Here is a 12,494-nt window from a genome sequence, read left to right as displayed (position 1 = left end):
TAGATAAGATTTTAGTTAAAACACTTAAAACCAAGAAGAGATCCTGATCTCAAAAAACTTTCTTGCCAATTCAGCTGCTTTGGCTGGCTCTATAACATTGTGTCACCACTTTGCCAGAAGGATGGCAACTACTAAGAGGGACCAAAAGGGGGAGGGGGGGAGAGGGGGTGAAAAAGTTGAGGCTTCTGAAGGTAAGCCGTTGAAAGAATCCTTGTGTTCTTACTCTACCATGTATTTGTTCTTTCCTGGCATTCCTTTACAAATCAGATATATATGGAGGAAAATATGAAATCAGAGCTCTTCTTTCAGATCTGTGTGCCAGGTAAAATTAACTGGTTATTGGACAGTAAAACGCTGTGTAAGAATTTACAGGTCATCTATATTTTATCACACACACCTAGTATTGGATTTAAATTACATTTTTAGTTGTCACTATAGAAGTATATGCATAATTAAGATAACTGTTACTTTGTAAATAACATATACTATTTCACAGATGTCTTTTATTATATGTAGATGTTAATAGTTATACATTTGATAATATTTTGCCAGGAAAGCAAGTTGTTAAAGCACAGGATTCTGTTTTGGATTCTATTCCCAGCTCTGTCAAAAAGGGCCCAATTTTATACTCAACTGGTTTCAATGGAAGTTTTCATTGGACTGGTATGAAATTGAGCCCTCTTTGTGACCTTCAGCAAGACACTTGGTCTCTCTGGACCACAGTCTCCTTATTTTAAGACTTAATTCTATGAATATTATAAAGTCCTTTTGAGTTCCTTAGATGAAGAGTACTATTTAAATATTAGTTTACCTAATTCTTCCATCATTGTATGCTGGTGTGCCTCCAACGATGGATTTGATAAAGAATGGTTTGTTCCCACTGTGTTCTTCGTAACCACCTACGATGCTGAAGCCAAGACTTCCTGCTGTATTTCTTCGTAATACAATTTCTTTGCAGCTGTACAAATACCTGAAACAAATCAGTCTAATTAATGTCTCAGGATTAAGTTAAGTTTGTTTATTTGATGCATCTGCCTTTCTAGGTACTGGTAGCATGTTTGGGGACTGTTAAACACCAAAGTTCCATTGAAGAAAATATTTCAACTGAGATTGGACTTCATTTAAATCATAACTTAAAAACAACACTGATTCTGTCTGCAGATGTCAAGTACCTTGTTACCTGCATCTGATCAGCTATTCCATCAGTAATAAGTGTCATGCTTTTAGGACACGCTTTAAAAATAATACCCCAAAACTCTCAGGATAAGGATGGATATGAATTCTGGTGTACCACAGAGCTGAGTAATTCAGATGTCCATTAAAAAAAAAAACAAAAAAACCTGAACCACAAAAATCAAAGATATCACACAAGGAAAAATATCACATCAGGGAAGGGATTTATAGCTTTGCTGTTAGTGAGCAATGAGTGGGAATTGTGCAGAGAAGAGTATTATACTTTCAGAAGCGTAGTGGTGAAGTGTTACAGAGTAATTATGCTGTTGTTGAGAAGGTGGCTTGTTACAGGTACAAGATTAATTCAGTGGGTTTTTTTGACATTAAGAAAGAATGATTAAAAAACCCTCTCTGTCTTTTGATTTGGCTCTGATATAATCCATTGGTTATATTACCTGATAACATAATGTATTGCCCAACTATACATAATTGATGCTGGCTTGGGGGGAAAAGTGTTAGGTTAATTAAGCTTGTATTTTGTGGTATGTGGTAATCAATCTCAATCTTGCATTAGTTTAAATGCCTGTTTGTTAGTAATTTTAGTGTTTATTATGAAACTAACCTTCTAAATATTTCAGTGTACCATTCAGATATTTGCTGAAAATCAGAAAAGACTGTTGCCATCTTCATTAGAGATATAGTAATGCAAAATTTTGCCCGGGATACTGATAAGTCTTTACCATCTAGCCTAAGGCTGGCAGAGGAAGCTGAAATCCATTTGGTGTTATAACAGACTAGTTAACTTTCTGCACATATTCCAAGCCAGTCCATTACAGCTGACTTTACTCTGCATTGAAAGACATTTTAAAATTCTCATTGAGAGCTGACCCTTCTGCTGAAAAAGGCAAAATTGTACCTTTAAAGATAAAGTGTGTGTGTGTGTGTATATATATGTGTGTGTGTGTGTATATATATATATATATATATATATATATATATATATATATATATAATATTTTTAAAGTTTGTCATATTTTACATGTAAAATAATATGTTTGCTAAGTTTCATAGCAGGATTTTACAGTATTACTAGATTAGTCCCCTGGGATCTACAAATATTCACCTGCTGCCAGGATGTTCGGTGTAGTGTTTGCACAACAGTTCACTGGCTGCTAATGGAAAAAGCAGGTGACTCTTGGTTATTCCCCAGAAGGCAGGCTCTATTACTTTCCCATCTGTGGGCTTTTGAGCATGCAGAATCACTTTAAAGAAAATGGAGAGAAAAAAAAAAACCCCACCCTAAACTCACAGGATTTGGTAACAAGGTCATGACCAAGTGTTGCCAGGATTTAGTCGTTGTCATTATTAATTGAGCCTGATATGCAGAATGGGTAACAACCTTGCTGTATTTGGACATTACTTATTGTCTTAAGGAGGAAGTTTCTTGACCGCTTGAATATGGGCAATTTTAAAGTAAATACTTAACTCCATTTTTTAAAAAAAAGGAGTTTGTTCTATGTGTCCTTAACCTGCTAGGCCAAGTATAATTACCAGGCAATAAGGTGTATGAGTACATTCTGTAGGACTTTCAGTTAAATTACCACCATTAGACTATAGGGTATACCTTATACTTGTAATCTCACTGTTGAATTTAGGTAACAGAGCTATGACATGCAGTGGATATGATTGATCTACTGTGCATTTAATTTGAACCAATTGTGTTTGTGTAAAGGTGTCTAATTCATGGTTAATTGTTGGAGTCCTATTAATAACAAATTCAAGTTCCAGATGGCAAAGTGATTTGGGTTTCTATTGTTCATTACTCTTAACAACATAGACTTGAGAAAGAAGAGGCTGGCTCTGGAATGCTATCTTTACTCGGTAACCTTTCCTCGATGGCTGTGAATAACTTTTCCATTAGCTGAGCTGCCTTGTGTTGTAAGCTTTCAATCGTCTAACGTTCACGCCGAACAGCAGCACTCTATATAGGAGCTAGATTTGCAAGAAACAGAAACCTTTGAAATATCCCTGTTCTAAAAGGCACAGAAACAACCCCATCATCTAAAATATTCTTAAAAATCTTGCCAAAGCGTTGACATAAACAGTGAGCTTCGTGAGCCAGGGCCTGTCCCTGCCTGAAAGTAAACAGAATATCATGAGCACTACTGCAAGCAGCATACATTGTGTTTTTCATGGGCCAGAGAACATCTGAGAGACTCTGGCACTCATGTTGTGCCAACTCTTGGAGTTCCATAATAATCATGAACCTTGAAGATGACACTGCCAGAATGGACAGGAACTTGAGCTCTACTAGGAAAGTAGTGCTACTTGGCAGCCTCTCAAGACTAGCCAGGTAGCAGTGGTGTCTAGCTCAGAAACGGTGGGTACCCTCAAAGGAATGGCTTTTACTTCTGGCTCTTGCCCTCAACTGTTCTGGTTGTGCACTGGCCCTGAAACTGTTGCTGTTAAATGCCTAGCTTTGGGTATTGATGGCTGAAGGGACACATCTGGTCTTTGATAGATGGGAAGGGTAGAAAATGTGACATCTGCAGGCCAGATTGGAGAAGAAAACTGCACTTACTGTTGCAATAGCTTGGTACTGGGGCAATAGAAATTGTCCAGTGCTACAAAGAAAAATAGACATTTGTATTTTTACTTCTTAATTTCCACTTCAGTTTCTTGGTTGGCTAACCAGAAATACAAGGAGTTCAGACTAAAAATATTCAAATTTGGGTGCCAAAAGTTAAGCACCTAAATACACCAGTAGGTGAATTTGTATTCACACAAACTCTTACATTTTTTCATTGCTTTCCTAAAGACATGACGTAACTTACAGCAGTGCACACCATCTATATGCTAATACATTGAAATGACTGCTAAGGGCCTGAAAGCTGCACAGAAACAAGGTAATAAGTAAGGCTCCAATGGAGTTGTCTGGATATTTCAGCACGTAAGGAATGAAAAGCCACCTGCTCTGCATGGCTGGGAGAGAGGGGGTTACAAGTGGAGAGTTTGAGAATAAGAAGGGGGTAGTTGTGAGTTTTGTAGTAGTAAAAATTGAGTTAAATAGCACCACAAAGAGAAAATGAAATGATGTACACTTGCATCATCTGTACTAATGGCTGTGGAGCAGCTTGAGGGTTCTCGGTATACAAGGAAAAACTCTATCTGTGGATTATTCACCTAGTTAGACCACAATGGTTCCTTTGGAGCTGCTGCGGTATAGGGAATAATGTCCACTTTGGACCATACTAATTTATAGATTACCACTCTACGGAAGATAGTGATTGGTATTTTTTTTTAATGCTTAGGAGGATCTTCTCTGCATACAAACACACTGAGTGACAAAAAGTAGCTTCTGTACTTCCCTGAGGATAACAATGCTGTCAGACCCTTGTTTTATAACACCATTACAAATACAGTTGCCCATCATAATGTTATGTACCCAACAAACTAGTCCAGCACTTCGTATGAAGCTGTCATAGATGCATTAAGAGATTAAAACACACTTTAACTGCCTTCTCTTTACTTAAATCAGATTCAAATAGTAAACCGTATAATACCCTGCTCCTGGCTGCTTCATCTCTGTCTCTGAAATAATGCATTTTGAAAGATTTTTTTAAACTTTCACATTTAATACTTCAGAATGACAGCCTGGGTCGGCAGACAAAACTTGATTTCCCTATCAGGTATCAAATTTCATGTTTTCCCCTTGTTATAATGGATCAAAGTTACAGAACAATTTAGTCCAAACTTTCAATATAATGGGTGTGTAAAACTGGCATTTGCTTGTGTACTGAATGGGGATTAGAGGTGTGTTAGAAAGTTCTGCTTAAAGCAAGACCATTAAAATGGGGGAGTGCTTGTCCAATTTCACATGTCAGAGCCAGTTCTGCCACTGATTCTGTGTGACACCTTGGATAACTCCTCTCTATTCCACTGTGAAGTGAAGCAAAGACTACTATTCACAGTACATCTGTGAAGTATTTGATCTATAATGTATTTTTAAAAGTAGTTGGGGGGGAGGGGAATGTGAGGATAAAGAGAAGGAAGGAGGACAAAATTAGCAAGGGTAGAAAAATTACTGTAGCCCTGGGAAAGCGTAACTTCGCTCTAGCTACTGTGCAGTATTTTCTTCATCACCTTCAAGAGTATAAATTTCCTTCAACAACAAATGCTCTGTATTCCTCAACAGCCAACTGAGTAGAAAAAAACAAATGTTAAGAAATAACTATGCCGGATAAGGATGATGATTAGTCTTTACTTCAATAGATCTGACTACCAGCAGACATACCCGCCACTCATGTGGTCCCTACTATCTAGCTCAGGTAATTGCTAGAAGCCCACTGTTTCATGACCACCACGTAGTGTGTCATATTACAGAGGGAACAGAGGCAGTAGTTATTTACACACTAACAAGTCATCTAAAAATGACTTACCAAAGACCAATTTTAAAATAAATATCATTGGAAATTAAATTTCTCCCCATTTCTTGTGAGCTCATTTAAAGAATGTAGAAAGGCGGTGATTCCTGGTGCTTAGCGCCAGGGCCTGACAAGTCAGATGTGGCTTTTAGTGCTGACTTGCTGTGAGCGCTTGAGCAAACTGCCTAAACCTTGGTGTTTATTTCCTCATCGGTACCAACCTTTGTAATGTGCACGTGACCCCTGGAAGAGAGGTGAGCTATATTAAGGGAATGTATTGCTCATTTACAGTATTGGTATCAGCACAGAAGTATGCCCAGAGAAACACTAATCTTAAATCATACAGCTACAATCACAGAAACTAAGGGGAAATAAAACAGGTACTCCAGGTTGTTGCTGAGGCACGTCTCTTCCTTCTCTCTCTCCCTTGCCCCATGTCTTCATGTCATGTTCTATATTTTCACCCATACCATTGTCTCTCCTTTCTGTGTCCCCTTCCCACCTTTCTTATTCTGCCTGCTCTTCCTTCTCTGGCTTCCCATCCTGCAGGACCAGGCCTGCTTCTTCCTTGCATTGCTCTTTCTTCGGGGCATTGTCTCCTGCTGTTGAACTTTAATTATAGTATCTAAATGTTCCACACAGTGGTATGCCAAAACTTCCTCCCGTTGCACCACACTTGAATATTGAGCAATCTAGATTAACACTGACTAAGCAGAATCATATTTGAATTGAATCATCTTTTCCTAAGACAAGCTTGGGCTATGTAGCAAGGCTGTTGAAAATACCCTTGAAATCTAGTGGGGAGTGGCTCTTGCCAACAACATCCTGGAAGCCTAGTGAAAGGTTAAATTCTCAGACTGGGGGGAAATGAGTTAACGTGTATTAATGATACATGTCCTGGTGACAGAACTTGAAGGACTTCCAGATGTGTAGTGTGGATGCCAGAGAGTCAATGAGAACAGAAGGGTAACCATTATTTGTGCTAGATAAGATTGAAGTATCTGATAACATGTATTGTTAAGTGAATAAGTCCAAAGCTGATGCTTGGGGCCTGCCAAACAAGCTAGTACTAATAAGGGTGAAATACACTTCTGTTACTGTCAATTCTAATCATCTTTATTCCCCCTAATTAATTTAAATTTAAGACAACCAGCACACCAGTTCAGCATACTAATTCCTCTAGTCTTCAGCCACACTGTGGCCCTTTTCTGTGAGTTGCGTTGCAGCTGGGGATATGCTTACAATGAATTTCCTGTTTTCAGACCTGCTGACATGGTGGGTAATTTTCCTTCAGTTAAAAGGCTGGGCGTTGTACATGTGCAATTTCTGGAGCAGGGAGGCTAATAAACTCAGATGCTGTTCAAAAGGGTAAAATCCAGCACAGAAAGCCAAAGATATCTGATCGCTTGATCTTAACAGTGTGCTATTGCTTATTGGTACTCTGCATCTCTGACAGTAACTTTATCTTGACTGCAGGTCCTGAGACAGAGTAACCACAGTCCTCCTTCAGTGTTTACAGCAGGTGCAGTGAGCTGACTGAGGGAAAGCTTCCTAAAGGTGGTCTTAAGCTGCATTTTCCTCAGCAATAGGCAATGCATTGTATTTATATTGAACCACTAAGAGTAAAGTTTAGATTTCTGTTGGCTTAGGAGGGAGAACTAAATTGTAGAGAGGGGAGCTCTCAATCCCTATGGTTAGCTATGCAGCAATACAGAGGCAGAGGGTGTGTTCTAGGGGTGATACTGGCATCTGACTGGTTCACCAGAACCATAGCGAAGGGTAAATTAAAATCCACCCTCAGTTGCTGATAAATATTCTAGTTTCTACGTAAAAGTAAAGAAGGGAAAAATCTATTGGTCTAGGCTATCTAGCCCCTGAATGAAGAGATGTACCTAACCCTAAAGACGGCACAAATTTGCTTTTCACACTTCGTGCCTTTCACCCACATACAAGTGGGGTATTCCATCTTTGCACTCAGACTAAATTCAGAACCACCTCACCACAGGCCTGATGTAGTAAGACATAACAAAACCCAAAGAAGCTTCACCTTGGCCTTCCCAGCAGGCCTTGCAGCAAGCTGAGAAGGGGCCTGTAAAATGGCCTAACGTGGAATAGAAAGGAATAGAATCTAGCTAGAGTATAAATACCCCCAACAAGCAAAACCATGAAGCTGTGTATATAAAACCTAAATAACCCAACTGGTTTCACCCTGGTCCTCCATGCAGCGGAGCCACCTGACATTGCCCTTTTAAAAGAAAAAGGGATATTCTGAACAGCCATTGAGTTCAGGTTAATAGGTAAAGCATATATAAACTGTTGGGTCAAATTCTGCAGTCCTAGAAATCAATGAGAGTTTTGTTCCATTTAAGAATTGAAATTTCAGCATTAGCTCAATGTAAATCCCTGATACAGGGCAAGTCTTCTTTAAAAGCTCAGGTTCAAACAACATTGCAAGATGCAGATTTATGCGTTCTGAAGATGTTAAAATGCCCTGTGTATGTAAGACAATTAAACTACACACTATGTGGCTTTTATTTTTACTAAAACTACAAAACAGCTGCTTCCTGTATCTTACAAATGAACTTTTCTCAGGCAGGTGGTGGAGTCAGGGAAGGCGATTCTGAGAAATGCACCAACTGTGTGCACTTTTTAACATCTGGGCAAAGTCAAACAGTTCAGCTGTATTCAACAAACACAGGATCTGTGAAGCTTGAGCGCTGCAGGGGTAGTTTTGGACTTTTCAGGGTGGTCTAGAGGGCCCAGATCTAAGTTCTATGAGCTCCTGAATCCATTCAGACTTTTCCCTTCCTTCTCTAACACATTTTCAGCTATAGGACTGTTCAGGATCTTTCTTTCCTCCCTTAAAAGCAGTCCTGTATGTGTATACATATATGGAAAATAGACAATTACAAAGGGGAGGTATTTAAAATAAAGGTTTTTGACAGAGCCTGGATTTAATTAAGATGTCAGTGTAATGAATCAGGCCAAAAAGCAAGAGCCATCCAAGACACACAAATCTTTCCTCCCACTCCCCTTCAACACAAGGATGTAATTTTTGGACTTACCGCGGGAGCTCAAGCCACATAACCCAGGAAGGTGACCATTCACTGTTATCTGATGTGTTCTGATTGGTGTCAGGGAGTGATACATGGCTCATGTCCTCCAGGGCCTCACATTCTTTCATTTCCAAGGCTTTGAGTACTACAGAGGAGGTGGTGTTTTTCAACAGGGCTACTGCCTCGCTACGGCTGACACCAGTCAGGTCAATTCCATTCACATTCAGCAAAATGTCACCTGAAGGACAATAAGCAGAACCATTATAAAAGGAGAAAATGGTTTTAAGGCTTTAATTAATTTTTCCTTTTAAACAAAATGCATTTCAGGAATAGGCCAGGGCTGGGAACTTGTTACCTGTCAAAAGTGGTTGTTAATATTTTCATATGAAATAAAGGTGAGGCATGAAATAGACCCTGAGAGTGAGATGAGGGGCTGAATTCAAACATGCATCAGCGCAGCCAAGATGGGCAAAGGTAGTATTTTTGGTCAGACTACTCCTCCACCCTGGATCAGAGGGCAGCCAAGGGTCCCTGAGGTAACAGAGAGCAGCCTAAGGGCTGTTGAATAACACAACCGGCTCACTGCCCAGCATTAAACAAGGTTTGGCATACACCGACCTCAGCCTGCTTTGAACCATGGCAAACACCATTACAAATCCCTTTAGCTTTTTCTTAAAGAGACAGAAAAGAAGGAAAAACAGTTAATGTGAAGTATTAAGTAAGGTTTTCATTTTAACAATATCCCTTTCCCTTTAGCTGGCAAGAGTTTTTAGATGGAAAACCCCCTTGTTTGACAGTCTTTTAGATGGGATAAAAGATGGGGAAGAGAGAAGAATTTAGCGGAGATGGGCTGGAGCAGTCATCGTTGTTAAAGTCTGATCCCATTTCCTAGAAGACAAACACACACAAGAGGGACGAGAAAAGAACAGCAAAGATAGAAAATGCAGCTTCTGTCTCTGATATTAATTTCACTTGCAACCTCACTGCGGAAAAACACAGGCATGGTACATGGTCTTATCAGCCACTCCGAGACCTGGCAAACTCATGTCAGCATCAGGCTATGTAGAACATTGCTTTTGCTGCCTCTTTCTGGTCACAGGCTTACAGTACTGTTGCAAAATGTACAGTCATGGCTGGCTAAGCCTGACTCTTATCAGACACAAGGAAAAAGGAGAGAGAGAGAGAGAGAGTGGGGAAAGAAAAGAAAAATAAGGTAAGGAAAGAAAAGGACACAGAGGGCCGTGGGGGAGGGAAGGAAGTTTCATATTTTAGGTGGAGGTTGGATTTCAGCTGATAGAGGTGTAAATGTCATCTGGTCCTCTCTTCCTTTGGCCCTGTCTGGTCATGATTAGGATGAAGGAGGTTTGGCATCCCAGGAGATGGTGGGGATTGCAGTCATGATGGTGCAGCTCACTCCAGTAGGTAATTCCTCCCCCCGACCAAATTTCTCTAAGGATTCCAAAAGGCAGTGATGGGCAGAATAGCCCATCTCATTGTTATTTTATCTCCCAGTTAGACCTAATTTCTGACACACCAATTATTGGTTCACTGATTTCTGGGTTTATACTTCTCTTGTTCACCAAGCCTTTTTGTCTGGACAAATTCAGACTTTCAAACTTGCTTTTGCACCTTTTCCTATCAACATTTGTTGTTACAGGTTGTTGTGATATCCTATGAACTTACACTCACTTTTTACCGTTGAGGGTAAATTATGATAAATTTGTAGGCTCAATTATCACAACAAGGCTACTCTAAGCAGGATGGGTGTATAGATGATCCATTGAGATTGTTATGCTGGGTGAGGTTCTCTAGCAAACAGGGAGCTCTGATGATGTCCTCCCCACCCCTGGCACACCACCTACAGCAGGTGAGGGGCTCGATGGGAGTGCCACAGAAATGTGCTTATGCATCAGATGAGAAGTCCCTTACATGGAGGCAATCATCAACTAACCACGTAGGGCAGCTTTAAGGCCTCTCTACGCTGATGCAGCAGTAAAAATGAGACAAAATGGGGCTGAAGAGCATGGGACTTGAATTCTAAAATTTGAATCCCATCTGGGATGTTGATTCCCTCCCCACCCCATGATTAGTCACCATCTTTCTGCCTCAGTTTCTCTAGCTCTACTGTAGGGATAACACACAGACAATTGCACATGGCACTGTGATAATTAAGGTCTGTAAAGTGCACTTCAAATACTTTTGTACGTGCCACTGTTTTACATTCAGGTGTTTGTTTTCAAACTGAATTTAAAATCTGGAGGAGAAAGGGTTGTTGTTTATTTTATTCCTCCCCCGATGCTATTACTTGTCCTAAACTGAGAACAGCAAATTTAGCAGGTTTTCTGTAAACTTTGTACCAATATATTATTAATGTTTATTTAAATGTGCCTAATGCCTCTGGCTGCCTCACGCCTCTGGCTGCCTCACACAATACAACAAATGAAATTCAGCAGTTATAGAAATAAGAATGACCGCATAATTACCAGCGTGAACACACAAAAAAAGAGGGGGAATCTATTAGTGTGACACCACTCTTGGAGAAACAGTAATTCACAATACCAAGTGCTCCCTTTCAACTTGGAACAAGCTCGAAGCTAAAAGCTTCCTGTGGTGCCTCCAGTGCATTTTGTCTTATCTGTGCCTGCCTCTTAGGCCAGGTCTGCTCCTAAAACATAGGTTGACTTACCTACACTATTTCATGGCCTGAGCAGAGGTGAAAGTGAGCCAGTACGGGCCGCTATGGTGTACCGGTAAGAAGTGGCTGCCATTACTTTAATGTCGCTCCCCCATCCCCATTGGCTGCTTTGCCAGTAGGCACCCAACTGACAGAGCTGCCGATGGAGGGGCGGGAGAGGAGGGCAAAAGGGGCAGCTGCCCCAGGGCCCAGCGATTTAAAAGGGCCCGGGCTCCCAGCCGCCACCACTACCACAGCCCCGCCCCTTCCACCCAAGGCCCCACCCCTTCTGGGGGCCCGGAGCCAGGCCCCCGTACCGGTAAGTCTTTTATATTACTTTCACCCCTGTCCCTGAGCGACATACTTACGTCGACTTAACCCCCATTCTAGATGCAGCAAGGTTGACAGAATTCTTCCATTGACCTAGCTACTGCCTCCTGGAGAGGTGGATCAGCTACATCGGAAAACCCCTTCCATCAACGTAGGAAGTATCTACACTACTGTATGTGTAGCGCAGACATACCCTTAGACCATACACTCCTTGTGGCATGGACTATATATACAGGCCCTGGTCAGCGCTAAGCACCTGATCAGCATTTAATTGTAGGTGACACAAATACTGATGCCTATAGTTAAGGTTTCCCAACATTTTCCATTATAAGATTGTGTTTGGCAAAGTTATAAACAGCTGTAAACTTCAAGCGTTTGGGCTGAAATTTTCCATGCTAAATGTCTGCCTCAGACTGAATATTTTGCAAAATTTAAGCCAAGATGATTCAGCCATGTCTCAGAATGAAGCTAGGGGAACATATGTTGTTTTAATGCATAAAATATGTATAAAATTCTTACATCCGTTTTGTGGAGAAGCTCTAGTTGGCTCCATGCAACGGAACAAGAACACCTACAATTCTGTTGTATGGTGCATCCTCTAGCCCAGGGCTTCAGGAGCTGAGCATGACTTTGTTGCCAGGAACAGAGCAGGGAGACTCTCTACTGTGTTCTCTATGCTCCTTCTGCTGACACACAGGCAGCAAAGAATAAAAAGAGGAAGCAGCCAGATTGAAATGAAGAGGGGTTAAGAGGAGTGGGATTTGGAGCTGTTTGGAGGCGGGGGAGGGTACCAGAATGAGGGGCTGAAGCGGGATGGAGTCTGGGACTGGGACAGGG

General features: G+C 40.9%; 1 protein-coding gene across 5 annotated transcripts in view; it reads right to left on the bottom strand.

Annotated features, from left to right (window-relative positions):
* Positions 1–12,494, bottom strand: part of LNX1 (ligand of numb-protein X 1) — a 190,323-nt gene that overhangs the window by 738 nt on the left and 177,091 nt on the right. For all 5 annotated transcript variants that reach the window (XM_027833221.3, XM_043544363.1, XM_043544365.1 and 2 more), the window contains 2 exons: positions 8,663–8,891; positions 812–970 (listed from right to left, as the gene is read on the bottom strand). In XM_027833221.3, coding sequence (XP_027689022.1) covers positions 812–970; positions 8,663–8,891 — 388 coding nt within the window. The remainder of the gene's footprint in view (positions 1–811; positions 971–8,662; positions 8,892–12,494) is intronic.

The sequence above is a fragment of the Chelonia mydas genome, chromosome 4 (genome assembly GCF_015237465.2).
Source record: "Chelonia mydas isolate rCheMyd1 chromosome 4, rCheMyd1.pri.v2, whole genome shotgun sequence".
NCBI classification, from domain to species: domain Eukaryota; kingdom Metazoa; phylum Chordata; order Testudines; family Cheloniidae; genus Chelonia; species Chelonia mydas.
This window is presented reverse-complemented; position numbering and strand designations above follow the sequence as displayed.